Source organism: Taeniopygia guttata, chromosome 28 (genome assembly GCF_048771995.1).
Source record: "Taeniopygia guttata chromosome 28, bTaeGut7.mat, whole genome shotgun sequence".
NCBI classification, from domain to species: Eukaryota; Metazoa; Chordata; class Aves; order Passeriformes; family Estrildidae; genus Taeniopygia; species Taeniopygia guttata.
The window spans coordinates 2093492-2117362 of record NC_133053.1 but is presented as its reverse complement, the minus strand read 5'-3'; the positions used below and the strand labels follow the sequence as shown (position 1 = coordinate 2117362).

Sequence of the window (23871 nt, the reverse complement as noted above, 5' to 3'; positions counted from 1 at the left end):
CTGCTCTTAACCTGCTCTCTGTGCAGATGTTGGGCCAGGTGTTGTCTCTCCTCCTGACCTGTGGAGCATGCCAGCACCTCCCTGCCCTGTGCCCGTGGGGATGGTACCAGCTGAGAGCTGTTGCTCTCAGCCTGGTGAGGATGAGTGGGCAGTGAGTTGATGCTTCCTTGGAGGGGCTCTTAAATCCTGGGCGACCCCATTCCAACCAGCAGCGCCCGAGCTGGTCGTGCTGCTCCCCACTGAGCCCTGCAAACAGCAAACAGCTTTGTGTGTCACAGCTGCAGAGGCTGTGTGAGGAGCTGTGGCTGTTCTGACAATGTCCTCTCCCATCAGATGGCCCCGGGCTCTGTCACATTCCCGTAATCCCTTGGCCAGCTTCCATTTGGCCGCGGCGCTGACCCCGTTTGCTGCCCTAATTCACCCCAGCCCCCCGGGCACACGCTGCTGCTGCCCCTCCTGGCATGGGAAGCCCACGCTGGATATGGGAAACCCCTGGGATTGTGGCTTTTGGAGGGCATCACCTCCCAGCTTTGCAGGGAGCAGATCCCAGCGCAGCAGAGCCTGGGCTGAGCCGGACTTGCCTCCTCTCCCAGTGCAGCTCTGGCCTCTGCCATCAAAGGACCATTAAAATACTTCCCTTGTTTCCGAGGCTAATTGATCTCAGGCAGTGATTTAAATCTTTCTGTGGCAAGAGCGTTCTATTTAAAGGAAACTGCCATTTAAATTAAAAATCCAAAGCACCACACTACTTTCTGCCTGCTGTTCCTCCTTGGGAAGCTGAAGAGAACAATAATTGAAAGGTGTGACACAGGCATGTTCTTCCTCTTTTTTCTTTGGTTGAATATGGACATTTTCTTTGTTTCTTCCATATGGTCAAAGGCAGCCATGGAACTGGAAATTACTAATTCCATGATTATTTTCAGTGGTGTCATGAAATGGAAAGTATTATCCTTTTCTTAGGGATTCTGCTGTTTGTGTGAGTACCATGAATTGGGATGGCTGCAGGAAGTTAAGGGGAGGCCTCCCCAGGAGCTGCACAGCCAAATGTGCCTCTTGGAGCTGAGAGGAAACCAGGCAGCAGAGACAGATGAGGCTTGGAGATGAGTCCTGGGAGAGGAATAGCTCCCAAATTGCTGATGGACCTCCTGTTTCTGTTCACACACCCAGCCTGAGCCATAAAACCTCTGTGCTGAGCACCCTAAAACATCACATTCTGTGTGTGCACAGAGCCAGCCCCTCGTAGCTGGAGCTGTTCCTGCCCAGGTGTGCAGGGCACAGCTGCTTTTGGCCAAGGGCAGTGGTCAGGTCCCCCTGCCCTCCTCTGCCACCCGAAGGAACCACGTGCCTGCTCCAAGTGCTCCTCAGTTGCACATAAAAAGCCATTTTCTGCATGGAAATGTGGCCATTTTTCTGACTGGAATCAGCATGCTCGCTGTTTTCAAGTGGATTTTTCTCATTGATTAAACCTTTGTGTTTTACAATAGCACTTTGCTAATTGGCACTTTGCATACACAGAAGGCTGGTGCGTGGCTCCCTCCACCCCAGCAAAGATTTAAGGGCATGGAACATTACTTATTACTTACATTTCCTTCCTTTTATAAATCACGGTATAGAACGCTTACTAGCACACTCCAAAGTATTACCATAAATAATTAAATCTAAATTGCAATTGACAAAATAAAAGAATAAAACCCCTTTTATGATGCATTACCCTGGCTTTCTTCCCTTTTAATTGCCCTTGTTCCATCATTAATTTGCAGAACACAGTAATTCATGGGAGGTGCATGTGAGGGGGGCTCTTGTGCTCCGTGAGCATCCCTGGGGCCAGCAGAGACAGCAGCCAGGTTGGCACCACGTGGGACTTCAGGGAGATGATGGAAAACCTGTGATGGGGCTCCTCTAGGTCCATGTTCAGGCTGTGTTTGGGGGAGCTGGTGCCTTGTTGAAGGTGTGTGGCATGGCAGGTTTGTGCTCTGTGCCAGCAGGGGCAGGAGCTGGTGGTTGGCAGCACGGTTTGGCTCTCTGAGATCCATACCACATCACTTTCAGGCATTTCTGCCTCCTCTCCTGAACAGTCCCTCCCAACAGGATTAGCCCCTGCTGCACAGCTCACAGCTTTTCGCTCTGGAGGCCCAAGCTTTGATCTGCTGTTGGCCAAGACAGCAGTTGTCAGGTAAGAATGGAGTAAAAATCAAGGAGGCTCCATCTTAGGACTTGATAGACACCTTAAGTTGACATCAGCGGGAAGGAAATGGAGAGCTGCTCCAGTTCAAAGTGTTGGAGATGGATCCAGGAGAGCCCAGCAGTGCTGCCCCAGGAGAGGGAAGGTGTCTCAGTGTGGTGAGGCTGAGCTGTCCCACAGGTTGGGTCACAGACCCTGATTGTTCGTGGCAGGGAGATGCTGCAGAAAGGCTTTTCCTCCTTGGGGGTGGGCTGGAGTGGGAGCAGAATTTATCAATTTAAGGTGGGAGCACAGAGGAGGCTTTGTGGTCGATTGGAGTGGATTTTGTGGTGGAGTTTTCACTTGCAGTTGCACATTGTCCCTGCAGTGAGTGGAGTCTGAGAGAGGAGACAGCAGCTGAATGCTGAGAAGGTGGAGATCACTGCTCCCCTGCCCAGATCCACCTGCTGCTCCTGTTCCTGGGGCACCACTTGTCTTTGTAGGCAGGGGACACCTCCTGTCCTTGCTGCTGCACTGCCCTTTCCTTCACTGCCTTCTCCATGTGCCAGCTGTGATCTTGCTGAGGGTTCTGGACTGGTTGTTGTCTCACTCAAGGACACTGAATTAAGCTTCTGTGTCACCTTGTTTAAGTGCCTGATTAAATTAAACCTGCCTGACTGGATCAAGTGATGTATCTCTCTCTTTTTTATTTTTTTTTTTAAGATAACTCAAATTGGAAAGTTTGTGTCTTCTGTAGGACTCAGAGAGGAAATAAATCATGTGTTGAAAGAGCTTCCTTGGGGGCAGAGGGGGCTGTCACTTCCCAGGTCTCAGCTGTGCCCCACGCTGGGAGTGCTCATTAGATTAATCTCTGCTGAGGAGCACCTGGGGACAGCAGCAGCCACGGTGTTTGGGACCCAGCCATGGGTGTCTCCTGGTGAAGCATCTTTTCCCAGCCACAGGCTCTTTCTGCTCAGCTTCATTAGATGGTTAAGTTAGGGGAAAAGAGCATCTGCTTGTTGTGTAAACAAGTGGCTTGTGTGAAAATGTCACCTGCAGAGGATTGGGATGGAGGAAATGTCTGTCTTCATACCTGGATGCTAAAACTGGGGCTGTTCCTCTGTGTCAGGCTTTGCCAAAAAGCCAAGACTTCTTCTTTTATGGCTCTTCCCCTTGGCTGTCCTTTTCACACCAGCACTTCTTGCCCTTGCTGCCAGGAAGGACGGGATCTTTCTGGAATCTCTCCCAGGCCCTGGGTCACGTTGGCTTTTCTTCTGCCTGGCAGGCTCTCTGTGCTGGTGTCAAGACCAGCTCAGTACGAATCTCCTGGGTCACTAAAGGCAGTCTGTGAGGGATTCCTCCTTTTTGTGGCCTGGCAAGCCCAGTATTATTCTTAGAAGGCAAGCAGGGTGTTTTTCAAGGACGCCCGACCAGAGGAATGTCGTTCCTCCATGCGTGGGATGGAATCTGGGCTCGAGCTGGCCTGTGAGACACAATCTCCCCAGAACAGTTTTATTTACTCTCTGCCACTCTTCCCCTCCAGTCAAGGATGTTCTCTCGCAACATAATTGGTCCCAGTTCCCACCTTAGAAAGCTGTGATGTTCTGTGCGCTGCAGCTGCCTTCCATTTTTTGGGGATTGTTAAAGTTCATGAAAATAGTCACGTTTTACACCATCTGCTGTGTGCAAGGAGGTAAGCAGGGCTGCAGGCCAGGGAGTGGGGATCATCCTCACTCTGTGCCTGCACCTTCCCAACCCTCCTTGTGCTTGCCTCGATTTGCTTTTTTGTTATCCTGTCTGATCAGCCCCAGCCCTGGTTTGGTTCCAGCAGCCTGGGTTGTGCTCCTGCAGACCCCCAGCAGCCCTGTTGAAACGTAAATTTTAAGGAATTCAGAGATTTTAGAGGAGCTAAGATTTTAGTCAGAGATAAGCCTTACTAGAATTAATTAAAATAAACTTAAAATAAATGAGTAGGCCTTGATGAAGTTAAGAGTTAGTAGTTAACTAATAACTGATTGCTCGTCAGCACAATGTCTAATTAGATGGGTTTATAATGAAGAATATAGAAACTGGCAAATAGCTTTTAGGAACATAAGACAATTGTGGGGCTCCTCTGTTCTGAAGCCAATTGAAGACAAGGAATGGGAGTTCTACCAAGAGTTCATTTGTCATATTTGCATCGAAAAGGTAGAAAGGTCAGAACGAGGAAGACTTCATTTACTTCCTCATTTTGGGAAGGGACCACCGACCCATTTCAAGGAACAAACTACACATGCTGAATAGCTTTTGAAATGATTAGCATACAAAGCCAGGAATGGGATGTACCAACATGATGAATATGGATTTGTATTTTGGGTATTTGATACTTGTATGGATAAAAGGGCTCTGTAATCACCTGAGAGGTGTGGTGTGGATTTGGGAGTGATCCCACACACAATAAACACACACTTTCTAACTTTAAACTGTTAGAGAGTTTTTGTCTGTCACAGTTGGATATCGGTACTAGATCAATATCCATATTTTTTCCATAAATCTCTGTGGGGTTTGACAGCAGAGCCCAGGGACAGCGAGAGCTGCGGGATGTGGCAGCGATCACAGGCCCCAGCAGCACCAGGAGAGAGCAGTATAAATATATATAAATATATTTTGGATGTCTGCTGCTTTGCCTTTGAAAGGGGATATTGGGATGAATGATTTAAAGCGTTGACAGGAGGGACTCTGGGCTGACCTGCTTTCACAGGATCGTTGCACAGAGAACCCTGAGCATGTCCCATCCTGGTGGTTGCAGACATGAAACGTTCCATGTGCGCGTGGTGGAAACCAGCGCTGCTCGTTTCATCTGCAGCTCACGGACTCATTTCTGTTTCCTTTTGAGGCCGAGAGGAAAAGCAAAGCTTTAAAGAAGAAAAAAAAAATAAATAGAAGGAGCTGCAACTGGTTTAGCATTCTACAAAGTTTCTCTGAGTCCTCCAAATCTTTAATTGACTCAGGAGCATAAAATTGAGAAGGGGAGAGAGTGAGAGAGCGTGCGAGTGGCGCGAGTGATTTGAATAATTTATTGTCCTTTGAAGTTGCAAGAGAAATTTCAGCTGCCTTGGGGAGTAATTTCTCCCCATTCTGAAAGGGTTTCTCCTTATTTTAAACTCACTCAGAGGATGATAGTTTTGCATTTTTTGCATAATTAATGAGTATAGCTCCCCCCACTCTCACACAACCTCTAAAGAGTGGTGGGGTGATGAAACTTGGTGGTTTTTTTAATTAATAAAGTCAAATTAATTTGACTGTGCCTTCATCTTCCTTCACCTCTGTTGGAATCCATGGATTTATTCATAAATTAGTCTGAGATGCTGCCAGGAGTGCCGACACTTACAAATCTTTAGCCTGGACTTTGATTTGTTTGGATGAATGTCTGAAAAGATGGTGTAAGGTTTTTTTTCAGTTCAGCTCTTAAAGATCACCTTGAGACTGGCTCCAGTGATCTCCCAGGGAGCCAGGAAGATCCTCCAGCTCTCATTTTCCTTTGTCTGTCTGTTTGAGGAGGATCTGCTTGCTTTTGAGGGCGTTTGTAGGGGTTTTTTTTTCTGTATGAGTACTATGATACACCCCTTTTCTTCTAGGATCTGCTAATTGTAATTAATTCCAGTAGCTGCCACTTGAGGCTATGAAAGGGAGAGGGATTTTCTTCCTGGTGGCTGGAAGGGCTGCAGGACATCCTTCTGGTGAGAAGCCATCCCTTGACAGGTGTCAAACATGAACAGGGTCTGTCCTACTCCAGAAAAAAATCACCTTCCTCAATTTCTGTCTTTGATAGAAGAATTTAAAGCATAGCTGCTGCTTTTCTCTCTCATTCACATCTTGCACTGTTTTTCTGGCTCACTGGGTCTCAAGTGTCCCAAAGCTGAATTCATCACACTTCCACTGCTGTCAGTTCTCAGCGCTGTTGTTGAAGTCTCCTTTTTTCTGGATTCTTTTGTGTTGATGTTCCCAGTACAAATGTGAATGATGACTAGTGTGGTTCAGAGACAGAAATTGTAATGACTCGTGTGGTAAGAGTTGAAGTTCACCACTGTTAGAAGTTGTGCTCATCCATTAGTCATGGCTTTATAAGGTCTTGGTTTCTCATTTTTGAGATCTCCTGTCCCAAGATCCTCGACATCCCAGTTTCAATAAGCAGTGCAGGCTCATAATAGACTGTGTAGACCCAGTGTTTCAAGCTTGTATATCCAGAATCTCCTTTTGTTCCATGAAAAATACGGGCTGAAGTCTCTCACCAGAGGTCAGATAGGAAAGGTGTAATGATGTTTTGAAAACACCCCGAATTCTGGGCTCTAGGAATTGCACCTGTTCCTGTAGACAGAGCCTCCTTCTCTTGCCTGAAGGGAAGAAGCAGTAAGTGGAAGAAATACAGCTTTTATTTACAGAGTAAGAGAGCAGAGCTTCATCAGACATATTTTATTTGCCTGGTTTCATCCCCAGAAGATCCCCATGTGCCCATGTGAGCTGCCCAATTTTGGCTGGGGTTTCCATCTCGTGCATGCAACCCTGCAGGCCCTGCTGAGCTGGTGATGCAGGGCTGCATTTCCCTGGGTGTCTGCAGTGTGGAGAGCTCTGTGGGGTGTCACTGACCGAGGGATGGAGCTGATCTCCCTGATCCCATCCTTGGGGTCTGGTTGGGTGTTTGCAGTGTGCAGAGCTTTGTGGGCTCTCACTGACCAGGGTGTGGAGCTCATCTCCCTGATCCCATCCTTGATGTGTGCAGAGCTCTGTGTGGTGTCACTGACCAGGGCATGGAGCTGATCTCCCTGGTCCCATCCTTGGGGTCCGGCTCTGAGCTCCTTCAGCAGGACCACGAGCTGCAGGAGCTCGTAGCAGTTTGTTTTCCCTTTGCTGCTGACTGTGCTGTCACTTTGCAGTGGCACAGGACCACAACTGGGCTGGATTAAGATGGCATTGCCCCCTGGGAGCTGGATCTGGGCTCATTAAGCTTTTACTTCTTGCAGGCTTGTCCCGTAGGAAATGTTTTTTTATGTTCTGGTATCCCCTGTGGACTCTGGTTCTTTAGTGACTCGAACAGAGCAGTAGAGGTTGAGCAAAGAGCCAAATCCTTTTTAGCTGGATCTTCTCTAGGTGGGTGGTGAATCAGGCTGCTCCAGGATGCCAATATCGATGACATGGCTGGAGGAGAAGCTGTCTTAGCGATATGGCAAGGGCAGGCAGAGCTCCCTGCCTCAAGCTCCTGCTTGCTAACAACCTGGAATTGCTGTCATTGATGGACAAGGGGCCCTCATTAAGTTGCCAGGACAGCTCCTTGGCTCTCTGGCTCTGCTCTGGGTTGTTATGCCTTGTTATGGCACTGGTGGACAGATCTGGGATGAGATGCTGTTCCAGCTGATGGAAAGCACCCGTGTACCCCCAGGGTCCTGGCTGGAGCTTCCTGATCAAGGGAAGTATAGGTTGGATATTAGGAGGAAATTTGTTACAGAAAGGGTGATAAAGTTCTGCAGTGGCTGCCCAGGGAGGTGGTGGAGTCACCATCCCTGGATCCACAAAGACTGGATGTGGCACTGGGTGCCAGGGTTGAGTTGAGGTGTTGGGGCTGGGTTGGACTCGATGGTCTTTAGGGTCTCTTCCAACCTGGTCATTCTGTGGTCCTGTGAATCCTGGCTGCCATCCTCCATTACAGCAGTGCTCATCTCCTTCAGCTCCTGCTGCTCACGAGCAGCAGCTTTCTCCTGGTAGTGCCAGCAGGTGAGGGAGGATCCTGGCCAGAGATCCACCTGCGTTCCCACCAAGTTACCCCTTGGCCCTCGGGTTGGTCGGTGCCAGGAGAGGGTGGAAGTGGAGATCAGCGTCTGCTGTGCTCCCCAGGGGGATGGGTGAGGGAAGGGAGGTGGGGAAGCTGAGGCATGGCAGGAGGATCTTTGTGGAAAGGCCACACAGCTCCCTGTCCTGTCCCAGCCAGCAGTTTGCATCCTGTGTGTGCCTCACTGCACGTGCCCTGACCCTTTGCATAAATCCCAGCTGGAAGAATGTTCTCCTGGGCTGTATCAAGGTGCTGGGACTCATCCTTTTTGCCATGGATTTGCCATGGAGGGAGGTGGATCCTTTCCATGCATAGGGATGTGCAGAGGTAGCCTGAAGGGGTCCTGTCAGAACGGGATGACTTCATCCCAGCTGCTGCTCCATGTGATAAGGAACAGCCCCATGCCTGAAAACAGCAGTTTAAACAGAGCAGAAGGAAGGATTATGCTCTTCCCCTCCAGCAGGCAGGATAACGTGGTTTTTCTCACCTTGCATGTCAGAAGTGGGAACAGATTTTTGGTAGCCTCAGTCTCCTCCTGCCTCAGTGCTGCAGGCTCGTCCCTGCCTTCCAAAGGGTCTGGATCCCAGTGCTCTGCAAACAGGAGCTTGAAGGCTGTATGGAGGTGCCAGATCCCCAAATTACCATCCTCACGGTGAGGATGGCACGTGCTGCCTCAGCCTGGCCAAGGGGAGAGGAGGGAGCTGGCACAGGGGTTGGGGCTGTTGGACTTGTGTAGTAAAGGTGTATTGAATTAATTCTCCATCTTCCTCACCCATTTTCTGTGTGTAATTCCCGTGCTGGTGCCATCCTTCCCTGCTGTCCTTCCTCCTCTGGGGCCTTGCAGGAAAGGAGAGGGGGTGATCCTCCAAGTGACATTCCCCCTGCCCACAGGGGAACAGGCTGCATCCTGTGGTAACCCAGATTTTCTGAGTCAGGTAAGGGCTTTGATGGCTCAGCAGCAGGGGAATAGCCAGGTGGAAGCATTTCACTTCTAAAAAAACATCCTCGATCTTCTTTTTTTACCCTCCTCTGCCCAACCTTGCCAGTCCCATCTCTATGAAGGGAGCCAAGAGCTGCTGACAGTAAGAGGAAGTCTCCATCTGAAGCCTATAATTATCCTGTCTGCCTTCCCAGAAAAGGCCAGTTGGGGAGCGAGCGTGCTCCTGTTCCCTGGACCAGCCCTGCCTTCTCCTGCCTCCCCAATTACTGCTTAATGGACTTTTTATGATGATAAGACAACTGGGTTGGGGAGAAGTTATTGACGGGGAAATGGAATATAATTCACTCCCTGTTTGTTTGTTCTGTCAGAAAACCCTCATTTTAATTTTATTTGAGAAACAGCCCTCAGAAAGAAGAAGTGCAAAATCTGTCAGTAAAACCCTGGATTTCATGAGGTCCGGAGTCTCTGCAGGACCTCACCAAGGGGTGTCCTCAATCCTGTGGAGTGTCTCCATAGAGACTCCTCCCCACTCCTTCTCCCAGCTTGCAGCTTTCTCACTTGTCCTGAAGGAAAATGTGAATTCTGGAGCTGTGTTCCCTGCCTGTACCCCTGTCTGCAGCTCCCCCGCTCCCCAACGCCGCTGCTGTGGAACACAGCCCCGTTCCAAACAGCGCATCCTTGCTCCCCACTCTCCATCTGTCTCAAATTTGGCTGCTCTCTCTTGTTTTCATCTGCTCTGTGGTTTGTCTCCTCCATCTAATCTTCACTTCCTTGCTCTGGCTCTGAACACCTCCCTCCTCCCCAGCCTGCTCCAGTTCTCTTGCACAGAATCGTGGAATAGCCTGACTTGGAAAGGGCCCACAAGGATCATCAAAGTCCAACTCCCGGCCCAGCCAGCCCCAAGAATTCCACTCTGTGACACTTTCCCTGCTAATGGCTTCTCATTCCCACTGATTCTCCCATCCTTCCTACCCTCTGCTCCCCATTTTATCTCCTGGGGTGACAGAGCCGCTCCTCTGTCAGAATCTGAGGTATTGATGATTCTGGGATTGTAGAAAGTCTCTGTCTTTCTGCCCCACTACCAAAGCAGAAGCCATAATTGGTCTGTGCTGGTTTCAAGGTTGTTTATTCTGTTTATCTCTACCATGTTCTGCTGCCCTGCCGCAGCTCTGTCCTGCAGGGCAGCGTGTGGGGCTCTGCCCTCAGTGGGATGGTACAAACATTAAATACCACAAACTACCTGTGCTGGATTTACAATAACGTGCCAATATCTGTCACCTACGTTGGACAGTGTGTCCCCAGCCTGAACCAACAGAAAAATGCCAACACCACAGTGAAACATGGAGGGCATGAAGAAGGAGAAAAAGGACAAGGCACACCCAATTTCCTCCATCTTGTCCCCTTTGGACCCCTCATCTAGAATCCTAAAATTTTACTTTTGCACCCGTGCCACACTTAATTATTACTTATATCAAACACTCAGAGCTTGTAATTCATCCTGTAAGATTGAAAACTCTTTTCCATGGGCAGAGATCACAGACAGTGTCTCTGGGGGCTCTGTCCAGGGGGGTTCCTGACCCCTGCCAGGGTCCCAGGGCAGCCAGAGGGAAGCCCTGGATTCCCACACTCCTCCTCGCTGCTCCACTCTGCCATCCCTGAGCTCCAGTTCAGGGCATGGATCTCCATGCACAGGCAGACCTGTGTGTAAAACTGCTCCCTGAAGCAGCAGACAAACCCTGGGAGTGTGGCTGGACCCCAACCCTCCTTCCTGGATGGGATTTGAAAGCACAGCGCCCAGGGCTGGGGCTCTGGAGCACCTTGGGCTCATTCTCCAACTGGGAGCCCATCAGCAGTTGTGGAAAAGGGAGAGGGAGTTCCATTAGAACAGCAGAATGCTCCAGCCCAGAAACCAAAGGGAAGAGGGAGGAGGAGGAGAAAAGTGGGTTTAATCCTGTGCACAGCAGTGGGAAGGCCGTCACATTTACTCCAGGTTGCTCTGGAAATTAGCAGGAAGTGAGAAAATATCAGGGAGAGATGTCTCATTCCAGCTGACATGACTTGATTATTGAGAAATTCCAGAAAAATTTCAATTTTTATCTTCTTCCCCCAACAAGCACCTCTTGGGGGAAGGTCTCTGAGTTCTCTCTGGTGAGTTTTTTTGTGGTTATTTTGTTTTTCTCTCAGTCATCCAAGGCTGCAGCTGTGCTGGGTGCCACCCGGGGTGCTGAGTGTCGAGCAGGTCTGTTCCCAGACCGTCCCCTGCTCCAAGCTGCGTGTGGTGTCTAGACCAGGACAGACAGGCAGGTGTGAGAGATGAGGGTTGTCACCTCCCCGCCACGTGTGACAGCTGGAGGTGCAGGAAGGGCGAGCCCAAGGTCAGCCAGAATCCCAATTATGGGAATGATCTGGAGCCTGGAAGAACACACTGAGTTGTGCAACTAAAAGCAAAATTACTTTACCCATGAGTGGCTTTGTGGTCTCATCTTTAAACCTTTGTTCTCCAAGGTGGAGCTGCACGTCTGGGGCTGTGTGTGTGTGTGCAAAAAGGTGATTTTTCTTCTGCTGAATGTTTTTGAGTGAGGATAGAAGTTGTCTCTGCCTCTCCTGTAGCATGGACACTCTCCCAGGTGGGCAGCCCCATGGGGAATGTGGGGCTCAGCACCACGGGGTTTGTTGGAGGTGGAATGGCAAAAATGAGCAGCAGGGTGGGCAGGGGAGCTCATCAAGCAACCAAGCAGCAGGAAAATAACCTTTCTGCTGTGCCCTTGCTGCAGCTTCAGCTCCTGTGGCACTCTGGGGGCAAGTGGAGAGCCTGCTCCTTGCCCAGGTGGGATAATGAGGGTTAGTCACCAGCCAGGGAGGAGCTGGAGATTGGTGTGGGTCGGCAGGATGGGCGCGTGGGCTTCCACAGAGCTGCCAGCAGGCACTCCAAAAACGGGGAAAAAACCCATCTAAAATAGGTGTTTGTGGCTGCCTTTCTTTTGTCCCCGTGGATTGATGCTGCTGTGGGCGAGGGGCCCTTTCAGGCAGGCTCCTGCTGCTCTGCACTGAGGCCAGGTGGAAAACAAGTGGGTTTGCCTTTGTTGGCAGCCCATTGTTGAGGTTCTTTCCTGGCGGTGGCAGGAGCAGGGGGTGTGTGAAGCACACAGGTGAGGTTTGGCATCTGCAGCCAGCGCCAGCTCCCTGCTGTGGGGCTGGAGGTGAGGGGAGAGAGCTGGAATGGGGCTCAGGGAGAGCCTGGGGGACAGAGGGACAGTGTCACACACACTGATGGTCAGGGACCATCCTCCAGCCTGTTCCTTGACACCTGTGGGGTCAGGGGGAGAGTGAGTGGAAGGGGACATGTCCCCATCCATGTGGGAGCAGCTTCCTGCCTCAGTCTGCCCCAAAGCTCAGGAGGGAGCAGCAGTTCTGGGGTGCTGTGCAGAAAGTTTCTCCTGTCCTGTGGTGTGTCAGGGAGCCTCAGCTCCTGCCCAAGCTCCTCCATAACCCACCCGTGGTGCCACAAGAGAGCGGCCAGCTCTGTCCAGGCGTGGGGAGGGCAGGGCAGGGACGTGGTGCACGTCCATAACTGGCTCTTCCTTCTTCTCCCCCTGCTCCCATCAGCTGTCAGCTCAGATATGTGAAGCTCATTTGTTCTCCTGCCTCTCTCCCACCCCTCAAACCACCTCTGGGTTCTCCATGCCTCTCCCTGTCTCTGGTTTTTGATGTTACAGACAGACATATGGTGGCTGGGCTGTCTCCCTCGCTGCTCGTCCATCACCGCCTATTCACCGTGGCAGCCCTTCCTGAGGGACTCTGGCTTTAAAAACTGAGATGTCCCCTCCTTCTCCCCACTCCTGCATCTCTCCAGCTCCCCTGCTGCAAAGCTCTCAGCCTGTTGTGTCATCTGTGTATCCTTAGCAGGGAGATGTTGGGTAGTTTTTACATGACTGAATAACTTTTCCTGCTTTGGTGTCACATGGAAAAGAGGAGGAGGAGAGGGGAGAGGAGGCAGCAGCATCTTTATGTTTGGTGAGGGACTGCCTGGCTGTCAGCCCTCACCTGTGGGCTGGGGGGTAGGAGGAGACCCCCACCCTTCTCACCTGAATCCCCAAATCCGGGTGTGTCGTGTCCCTTTGGAGCAGGTGCCCCCCGTGGTTCCCCAGGCTGTGGTTTGGGAAGGGAATCCCACGGGAGCTGATCCCTGTGTGGGGATGGGAGGGTGAGAGCTGGGCTGGGGCAGGAGTGGTCAGGGGTGGCCAGAGGGGTCAGGGGTGGCCAGAGTGAGGCTGGGGGCTAGACATGTGTGTGTTGGTGGAGCTCAGGGCACAGGCACAGGAGGAATCTCAGTCCTGTGGAGTTCAGGACACAGGAACAGGAGGGATCTCTGTCCCCATGGAGCCCAGGACACAGGAACAGGAGGGATCTCTGTCCCCATGGAGCCCAGGGCACAGGAACAGGAGGGATCTCTGTCCCCATGGAGCCCAGGACACAGGAACAGGAGGGATCTCTGTCCCCATGGAGCACAGGACACAGGAACAGGAGGGATCTCTGTCCCCATGGAGCCCAGGACACAGGAACAGGAGGGATCTCTCTCCCCATGGAGCCCAGGACACAGGAACAGGAGGGATCTCTGTCCCCATGGAGCCCAGGACACAGGAACAGGAGGGATCTCAGTCCTGTGGAGCCCAGGACACAGGAACAGGAGGGATCTCTGTCCCCATAGAGCCCAGGACACAGGAACAGGAGGGATCTCTGTCCCCATAGAGCCCAGGACACAGGAACAGGAGGGATCTCTGTCCCCATAGAGCCCAGGACACAGGAACAGGAGGGATCTCTCTCTCTGCTCCCTCAGCCCATGGCAGCTTTCCAGCGTGGTGCTGGCTGCTTTTGGGAAGTGCGTGGGCAGTGGGCAGGAGTGAGAGCTTGGGTTTGACTTGATGGCTTTCCATTACGCTGTGGAACAGGATCACAGGTACACAGCAGCCATCCAGTCTTTTCAACCTTCCCTCTGGAGACCCAGACCCCGCAGGAAGCCTCTTGTAGTAGGAAAATTCTTTTAAGCTCCAGATTTTTTTTCTGTTCCTATTTTGATACTGCACAGAAAGTGGGTTTTTCTACTTTGCAAGCAGAGAAAGGGGGGAAAATTATCTCTGTGACTGCTGGACTGACAGAACTCAGACTCAGCCTTTCCAAACCTGGCTTGTTCTCAGCTATCTGTGAGGGAAGGTTGGTGAAGTGATATAAAATCCCCTGGACTGTCAGTATGTTGTCTGGAAAACGTATTTCTTTGATTTTTATTTCTTTATTTAAAGCCACGGTCCTGCAATCTTGGCAGACACCTCCGAGTGGGCTGATAGAGTTTCACATGGCACCTTGTCCCTGCCTGTGGAGGCTCCCAGAGCCCTTTGCAGAGCTGGAGGCTGAGCTCTCACCTTGGGTTTCCCTTTGAGCTGGGCCTGGCATGGCAAAGCTGAGCCAGCCCCACAGCATGGTGGAGATTAACCCTAGCTTTGGGTCACCAACATCCTGGGTTCCCAGCACCCTGGGAAAAATAAACAGATTTTTTTTATGTTAATCTGGTATCCTTTAGAATCAACCACTGGGAGAATCTGTATGTTAATTTCTTTAATGAAAAACTGTTGTTTAAACTTTATCCTAATAGATGATGTTTGTCACTCTCAGTGCTGTGTGGTGTACAGGGATTCACATGAATCAAATGGAAAAAGTAAAAGGCTTGGGCTGCAGTTGCTTGAAACAGTTACCTATGCACCAAGATAAGACAGAAAGGTACCTATAGTATAGGCTGTTTAGCATGTCTGTTTAGGGTGTAATCTGACAGACCAACCTGTGCTATAACCAAGACTAACCTCAGACTTCCCTGTGTTATGCTTTCATCAACACTTTCCAGGAGATATATTGAGGAAACATGAATTGACACAAAGCAAACACATAAAGAAGGTTATTCTGTCACACTATTCCCAAAGGAAAAAAAAAAAAATATCTTTCTACCATGCTGAACATATATTCTGTAAAAATTCTTAACAAATTAATTTGTTAAGTACCTTGGATCATCAGTCCACGGGGTCACCAGCACCTTGGGCCACCAGCACTGTGCCTGTGGTGGCCCTGGCTCTCTCCTCCCCGAGAGGAAAGAGCTGCTCAGTGCTCAGCGTGGGCTGGAAACAAATGCTGCAGTGACTGAGGCTGCAGAGGTGGAGAGCAGGAGGAGGGAGGAATGAAATCTCCAGCCCAGAGGCTTGGGCAATTTTCAAATGAACAATTTAGCTCTGATTCTCAGCCATTTTTCAAGTGAGTAGTAAAATCTAACAGGTTGGGTGGTAGGGATTTTTGTTTGGCTCCTCGTGTCTAATGGTGAGTCCCTTGCAGGCAGCTGGGAATTGCAGGAGCTCAGGAAAAGCCCCATGCACAGACAGCTCAGCTCCCCCATCACCCCACAGAGGCACCACAGGACCCCCAAAAAGGGATGAGAGCAATGACTCCAAATTCAGTGGTTTTTAGAGCACCATCCCTTTCTCCAGGACAGAAATAGAACCTTGTTTTTCTCCTCGTCTGAGCTCTCATCATGCAGCCTGCACCCATTTAAATGTATACGTGACATTAAGGTTTATTAGGGGCTTTATTTTAGGAAATGAACTTGCATCAATAAAGTGTTCTTAAAAGCCCTGGATGTTTTTAGCTGTACCTTCAGAATTGACTTCTGCAAACTCTTCAGATATCGAGCGGAGGTGAGGGCAGGAAGGAAGTCAGGGGCAGAGTGAGCATTTATATCTTAGCCTGGAGCAAACTTTGGGTTTTACCTTTCTCAGCTGGAAGACAGATCCCCCAGTGCCAGCTCCTCCAGTGGGACTTGCTTGATAACCTTTAGCTGTAACATTGCAAAGAAGACTCTGACCTCTAAATATAGATTTGGATATTTATAAATGCGCTGCTTTGTACACACAGCATTCGGTGGGACGTAAACAGCTCCAGCAAATTGTATTTACCTCCAGCATGGAAACAAATGCTTGATTGCATCACATGAGCTTGCTCAGTGCCTTTTATTTATATACTGCTGGCCATGCCAGGCAGGGAAGGGGAGAAGGCTTCCTTTTGTCTTTCGACCCCTAAAAGACCCTGGAGGCTTCTCCCCAGCTACCATTTGGCCTCCTGTCGAGCCCTGTGGGAGGCTGTTTGCATCTTATTTTATACCCTCTTGAGTGTGAAGGGATAAATACACACATTTCAGAGTCACGTGCTCTGCTTTTCTCAAGAAAACAGACGGCAACTTTATGATCTGAGTGATTTTATTTGAACACAGCTGTGGCCTTGTGATTTAAATATTTCAATAAATTTTAAACTAACTAGATGAGGGGAAAGCAGGTTAGAGCACGGAAGGAGGATTCCCAGAGGGTGGGGGCAATATGGGCTCTGCACAAATGCTGCTGGCCTTGGTTTCCTGTCATGACACCTCCCTTGGTCAGGGAGAGCCTCTGCCATCCTTGCAGAGGTGCTCTGAAGGTGTGGGATGTTGGTGGGAACCAGTGGAGGGGCTGAGGGAGAGGTAATTTGGGATGAAGTGTTGTTCTTTTGGGCCTGGGCTGGCTCCAACACAGCCTGAGTGTGTATTTATTCAGGCATTGCTGCACTGCTGCTGGCTCTGGGAGGAGTTTGAAGGAGATGGTGGCTCCCTCCTGGACCAGAATGAATTCCATGTCTTTTCCTAGGAGGGGAAGGGAGCAGGAGCAGGCTGGGGTTTGGCAGCTGGGTGGTTCTGACCTGCTCACAGCTCTGCTGATCAGATTGCCTGTTTTGCCCATTAAATTGCCTGTTTTGCCCATTAAATTGCCTGTTCTGAGGGATCACTTGCCTGGTCTGTGCAAATGTACCTGTGAGGGCCATGGAAGGACTTGCAGGTGAAAGCAGAGGTGCCACAACCAAGGGGATTTCACATCCTGAAGCCACTGGCATCAGCCTCTGTCACACCAGTGTCCTCAGGATCTCTGTGTGCTGACTCCTGCTCCATCTACTTCATCATCCTCCTCCCACCTTCTCCCCTTCCCTGGCTATGTTCTTGTAAACCTCCCCCATTCCTTGGTGCTTTGGTCATCCAAGGAGCTGGGAAGAGCAATTCACTGTTTCTAAGTGTTGTTTTCAGCTCTACCAGCTTTTGGTGATGCTCATTAGATGGGTTTTGCAAGGGCCATTTCCCCTGTACAAAACAATTTAGAAGTCCACTTTTCAGGAGTAAAAGAGGTTTTGCAACATTGAAATCTTCTTTGTAGGATCAGGCCCTTAATCATTTTCTGCTGGAGCTACTTCATATGTAAAGTGGAGGTAAAGGCTGTTCTGAAAAAGGCCAAGAGGTTTAATTTCAACTGGGATCATTAAGAACAGCAGCAACAACACTACTATTAATTACAAACCGTGTTTATTAGAGCTTGTCTTTGTGACTGCCACTGATGGCATTTCCTTTTTGTCCTCCAGGTCCTCCTGTGTTCATTAAAAAGCCTGTGGACCAAATTGGTGTGTCAGGAGGGGTGGCCTCCTTCGTGTGCCAAGCCACTGGAGACCCAAAGCCACGGGTCACCTGGAACAAGAAAGGGAAGAAAGTGAACTCTCAGAGGTTTGAGGTAAGAGATGAAATCTGGTGTCTCTGTGAAGAGAGAGACTGACACAAAGCAGCCCCTGCTCCTCTTTGGCCACCCTCTGACCTGATAATAAAGGGAAATTTGGAACGGGAGGAGTTTTAGCAGCAGGAGGAGAGAAATGCAAGCTCTTGGCCATGTCAACAGCTGGGTTTGTTCCAAAGCAAGAGAGAACTTGGCTCAATTATGTTATTGAAGATTTTTATTTTGTACTGTTGGGTTTTTCCCCTTCCTGGGATATAATATAACTTCCTGCTTTCCTAGGAAACCCCAACTAAGCTTGTGGTACTTCAGCTCTGTAAATGTACCTTTCATACCCATCTGTGGCTCAGCATTTTAGTCCTGGGACAGTCTGGAGTAAACACTGCAGTTGCTGGCAACCAGACCCAAGCAATTGGCATTGTTTAGATAGAAATGAGAGCAGAGGAACAAGGACTGGGAGGTCATCCTGTGGAATTTGCTGTGGGACTCAGCCCTGCCAGGCAGCTGTGTGCTCAGAGGAGCTTTGTGGTGTCAGCTGCCCCTGCAGATGGAGGAGCAAGGCGGGGATCCATTTTTATTTTGTTTTCCTTTGGTCTGTTTCGTCCTCCTTCACCCCATTTGTGCCCTGAACACCCACCCTACACCCCATCAGCGTGGCTTGTTCTTTCAGAGCCTTTGAGATGCACACTGGGGGTTTGGTGGGGCAGTGGTCACTGGCAGGGTTTGGTGGGGCAGTGGTCTCTGGCAGGGTTTGGTGGGGCAGTGGTTGGTGGGGCAGTGGTTGGTGGGGCAGTGGTCACTGGCAGGGTTTGGTGGGGCAGTGGTCTCTGGCAGGGTTTGGTGGGTCAGTGGCAGGGTTTGGTGGGGCAGTGGCAGGGTTTGGTGGGTCAGTGGTTGGTGGGGCAGTGGCAGAGTTTGGTGGGTCAGTGGTCACTGGCAGGGTTTGCTGGGACATTTCTGTCTCCTGGAGCTGGCTGGAGAGCCAGGCTGACCGTGCTGGTGACGTGTGGGGGCTGAGGGGCTGGAGGCTTTGCCGTGGGTGTGTGCGTGTGTCTGGGGGCTCTTCACAAGCAGCACCCCGAGGACACTGACCATGTGTGTGTCTCTTTGCCTCTGTCCCCCAGACCATTGAATTTGATGAAAGTGCAGGTGCTGTTTTGAGGATCCAGCCCCTGCGGACCCCCCGGGACGAGAACATTTACGAATGCGTCGCTCAGAACCCTCATGGGGAGGTCACTGTCCACGCCAAGCTCACCGTCCTCCGAGGTAAAGAACCTTCCCAGCTGGGTGGGAAGGCTGTCAAAAATCCATGGCTAAGGTACAAAACCCTCCTGGGTTTGGTTTGGTTTGGTTTGGTTTGGTTTGGTTTGGTTTGGTTTGGTTTGTTCTGACCCATCAGATCTATGTGCTGTTCTTACCTCAGACAGACATAAAACTGCTGTGTAAGAAACAGAGCTAAAACTGGACCACTTCAGGAAGTTTCATTGATGATGTTCTGGGGTGTTCTGGGGTTTCTTCCTACCTGAATTATCCTGTGACTCTAATGATCTTCCTCCCCTCCAAAACTTCCTTCCCCATATTTAAGAGCAGCATCAGGAGCTCCCCATTATACACACAGAAATGTGGCTTCAGGAAAACCTTCACTGAGGAATCACTTCATGGGCTGGGGTTGAGGTGGTTATGGATCTGCATGGGCTTTCACACTTTTGGTAGCAGGACAAACGTTTTTCCTTTCCTATTGTGCCTTTCTGGGCTTCTCCCCTCTTCCCAGAGGTCCTTGGCTCTGTGCACTCTCCAAGAAAACAATTCCATTCTCCATTTTGTTCTGGTTCTTTTTCCCACTTGTCCCCGTTACAGAGGATGTTTACATGGATGCCTCCCTCATGTCATCTGTTTGAAATATGCTCCCTGAACTGGATGTGGGGGAGGGAACAATATGCTGTTGCTCTGGATGCCTCTGGATGTTTGCTGTCATTGCCCTGGAGATCCCTAAAATCACTGTGTGAAGTGCTGAGAGAGGCTGGGTGCTCAAACTGACCCATTTTAGGGTTTGGAACCCCCATCAGTGACATTCTCTGCTCAAACCACAGGGCAGTGCAGGTGATCCTGGTGGGAATGGGGTGGTGGATAACTGCCTGAGAGCTCCCGAGTGGAATTTAGCTTGGCTGTGGATGAAGCCATGGGCATTTCAGCAGCAGCAGCAGTAAAAGCCCTTCTCTCTGCAGTGAACAAGACTAACAATGATTCTAGGAGCTCCAGGCAGGAGCCCCACAGGGCCAAGGCGTACCTCTGCCTATGGGCCAGTTGTTTTTCCTTCAGCAATTCCAGTATTCCCTTCAGGAGCAGCTCAAATCCTTTTGTTAGAACAGGCAGCAAGCACAGAGCAAAATTGATGTGTGAACCTTCCAAAGTGCAGCAGCGAATTTATACCAGACATGAAGGGCACATGAAGGCAAAGCCCCCAACCTCCCTTTTCAGCTGGGAATATCCCTGCTGTGGGCTCTGTGCTGTCAGGATTTTGGCTGCCTGTGAGCGTGGGGGCCCGTGGTCCAGTCATGCCTGACAGATTTGTGTAGGTGACTTAGATGTGTGTGCAGCTCCTGTGCCTGGCATGGCATTTAACCTTCTGTTGGAGGAACGTGGTGGGATGGAGCTGTCAGGAGCTTGGAACAGTGCAGTGTGACAGGAGTGTGTCTAACTGTGGTTATCCCAGAGGGTGGGAGCCTTATTCTTCACACTTATTCCCATGAATTCCTTTGGAGCTGTGACAGGCTGGGAGAAGGGCCCCTGCAGTCATATTCAAAGCTTGTAGCCCTTGAATTTAGCTGCAGGGGAAGGTTCTCCTCCAGCTCCTTCCGTGGTTTTGATGCACTGCCCACCAACAGTGAGCTGCAGTGTGTGGGATCATTGTAGCTCTGAATCATCAAGGTAGGAAAGACCTCCAAGGTCACCAAGTCCAACCTTTGACCCATCCCCACCTTGTCCCCCACCTGGAGCACTGAGGGCCATCTCCAGTTATTCCTTGGGCACTTTGAGGGATGGGGACTCCAAACCTCCCTGAGGAGCTCCTTCCAAGGCCTGACCACCCCTTCCATGGAGAAATTCCTCCTGATGTCCAACCTGAGGCTGTTTCCTGCTGCTCTCTCTGGTTGCCTGGGAGCAGAGCCCGATCCCACCTGGCCACAGCCTCTTATCAGGGAGCTGTAGAGACTGAAGCAGGAATGAGCTGAGCTCAGGGGCTGTCCTGAGGGACCTGGGCTCTTTGTACGTGTCTTTGTGCAGCTTTTCCTTCTGGGATCAGCATCATCCACGTCAGCCAGAGGCAGCTGACAGCACAGGGGCTGCATCTGCCCACTGCTGACTAATTCCACCCTTTGCTGAGCCCACCAGAGCATTCTGACTGTGGCTCTGCTCCCACAGCTCTGGTTGCCTGCTGGGACCTGCTTTGGAGTCTCCTGGAGCACTGGGGTACTCTCATGGAGCTTGAGGGAGCAGGAATTACCTGCAGGGTAAAATCCAAGGCAATGGTGAAGAGCACCAAGGAAGCAGATTTTGTAGCATATCCCCCCCTTCTCTCTCAGCTGGAGTTACTCCATCCTCCATCACTCCTTAGCTCTCACACAGCGGAGTTTGTCTCCTCTTTATCTGCGTTTTTAAGTGCTGGGAAAGTTAAAAGCACCAAGCCAAATGCACTCATCTGCACAATGACAAAGTGAGCATGTTGGCATCTACTCCTCTCCTGTTCCTCCCCTCTTCTGCACTCACCCACTCTCCTGTTTGTCTTTTCTCTCCCTGCTCAGCCTCCTCCTCTCTGTCTCTGCTCTCACTTGCAGAAGTGATGCTGAGCAGAGAGAGGGGGCTGCTCCTCGGCTGCTCCACAGCCTGGAGATGGATGGGAGCTGTCATCTGCAGAACCTGTTACCTTGGCACACTCTGGAGAGCGGAAACCTGAGCCCAGCTGCTGCAAACTGCACCAGGGGCTCTGGGGTAGCTGTGCAGCCTGTTGCCTGTGCTGCTGTGATCCCAGACATACCTGTGGGTACCTTCCTGCACCAGCATTGCAGCATTTCCTCAACACCAGTCTCCTAACAGCAAATAAGACAGAAAATATTTCCTCTACTCAGAAGAGAAAACAGTACATTCTTCCCTACTAGATGCAGCTGCTGAAGGGATTGAGCATAAACCCCTCTTGCTTATGCACATGATTACTCCTGGATCAGCCCCTGGTAGAAACCCACATGCCTTCACTTGAAAACAGGAAACTGCAGGAGAGGAAACCTTGGGGAGCTTCTGAGAAGCAGAGCTGTGATGGACACCGTTCAACTCACACAGTCCCTTCACAGCAGCTCTGCTGGCTGGCTTGTCCTTCCTGCTCTGCTTCTCCAGGGATCCTGCTTTGGTAGGGCTGTGGAAACTGGCTGTTCTTTCCACAGCTGCCTAGACAGAGTGCCTGCAAACCTGACTCCTGCAGAGCTCGGAGAAAAAGAAATAAAGCGGATTTGGGAAGCATTTTCCAGTTGTGTTTGACTCCAGCTGCTCTTGTTTTTCGTTGGAACTTAGGCAGGAAGGAAGGTCATTGGCACAGGCGTGCCAGCCCCCAGTTGGTGTAGATTCTCTAAGCTGCCCACTCTCAAGGAAGATATAAATATCTATATCTGTATCTCCTGGGATAGATACAGACAGAGAGGTTATGGACTCCCCATCCCTGTCAGTGTCCCAGGCCAGGCTGGACAGGGCTTGGAGCAGCCTGGGACAGTGGAAGGTGTCCTTGCCATGGTAGGGGTGGGATGAGATGGGCTGTGAGGTCCCTTCTGTCCAAACCACCCTGGGATTCCATCTGTGTCTCCACTGCTATCTCTGTCATCTCTGCCTGGATGATGATGATGATGATTATTATTATTACTTCCTGTATGCAGATTATCCTTCCCCTCCATGTCTTTAGTGGCCTGAGAGAGGCTGTGGAGGCTTTCCTGTGCTGTCAGAGCTGAGTGGGCTCAGGGGACAGGGACTTCAGCTGTGGGAGGCACAGGCTGGGTTTCAAACAAGGACCAGGCTGGCTCCATTCTTTACTCTGTGGAAGCTGATGGAGGGAGTTCTGTGGGGAGTCATTAGTAAATACAGCACAAAACCCACTGATTAATCCAGTTCAGTGTAAGGGAGCAGAATTTGGTGTGCCCTGAGCCACCCCTCGCTGCATCCTGGGCAGTGCTGGCTGTTCCTGGGATTGCTGCACTCCAGAGCAAGGGGGAGAAGGGGCTGTGGGACACGTCAGGTCTGTGGGACTCCCTCCTGGACTGTCACTGGGGCTGCTATGGACAGACTTTCACAGCTTTTAGTGTTTCCCTCTTGGTTTCCTTTCATGAAGTATTCAGACATTTCTTTAACAATTCCAGCCTGAAATCTCCCTCACACGTTTCCTCCTCCAAGAGCACATCTGGTGTGGGAATGTGTAAAGTTCTAGCAAGATCCCTGTGGTTTGTTGGGTTTTTTGGGGTTTTTTTTTGTAATTGTTGGCTTTAAATCACAAAAGGTAAACAAGAAGCAGCTCTGGATGCTCAGCAGAGTGTCCCACGGGGCACATGGGAAAGGGAAGCTGCTCCCTCTGAAATGTTACCTTGCCATTTGGAAAATTCCTGGCAGTCTTTCTTCAAACTTGACTTGTTTTGCTTTTCTTGTAGTGACCTGAAAATTGGGTGACATTGACAGCAGATTAATTCTGTAGCTCCTGAATAACATCAAAGTAATTTTAACTGAGATGCCTGTAGAAGGAGGGCACCTGAGGACACGTTAGTGGAGGGAACATAGGCATTGCCTGCACTGTTTTGGGGTGCAGCACACATATCTAAGGGTGCATTTACTGCCTGTGAGCACACAAATTTTAATAACATTGTTAGGCTATTACTGCTTTCATAGTGGAACTTTGAGCTCCAAAGAAATGGAATCAACAGACAGAGCACATTACTGAGACTCCTCCCTGCATTGAAATTGTGTTTGGCTGGGCAATAACAGAGAACTGAGACACAGGTACAGACACATGGGTGGAAATAATTGTTGATGTAATTTCACAAGGCACATAGTGTCAGGATACCTGGGGAGAGGGCAGCTCTAGTGTTTGTAAACATAACGAAAGGGACGAGTTCAAGAGTGCTGGGTTTTGATTTTGATCCTGATTAAAACTTGTGTCACTCGAGCTGCTCCACCTCTGTGCTTCTTATACCCTGAATGAGGACAGTCAACTGTAGAGACCAGCCAGCATCCATATCTCCAGAGGAGAGTGAAAATCCCTCCTCCTCTTCCCTCCACAGCATCCTCATGGCTTTCTGCACCGACTCCATGGCATGACTGCTCGCGCTCA

The 23871-nt window shown here is 50.4% G+C and overlaps 1 protein-coding gene across 2 annotated transcripts in view; it reads left to right on the top strand.

Annotated features, from left to right (window-relative positions):
• The window catches only part of PTPRS (protein tyrosine phosphatase receptor type S), a 133076-nt gene that overhangs the window by 35144 nt on the left and 74061 nt on the right, over nt 1-23871 (top strand). For both annotated transcript variants that reach the window (XM_072919461.1, XM_072919460.1), the window contains exons 3-4: nt 17374-17519; nt 18641-18782. In XM_072919461.1, coding sequence (XP_072775562.1) covers nt 17374-17519; nt 18641-18782 — 288 coding nt within the window. The remainder of the gene's footprint in view (nt 1-17373; nt 17520-18640; nt 18783-23871) is intronic.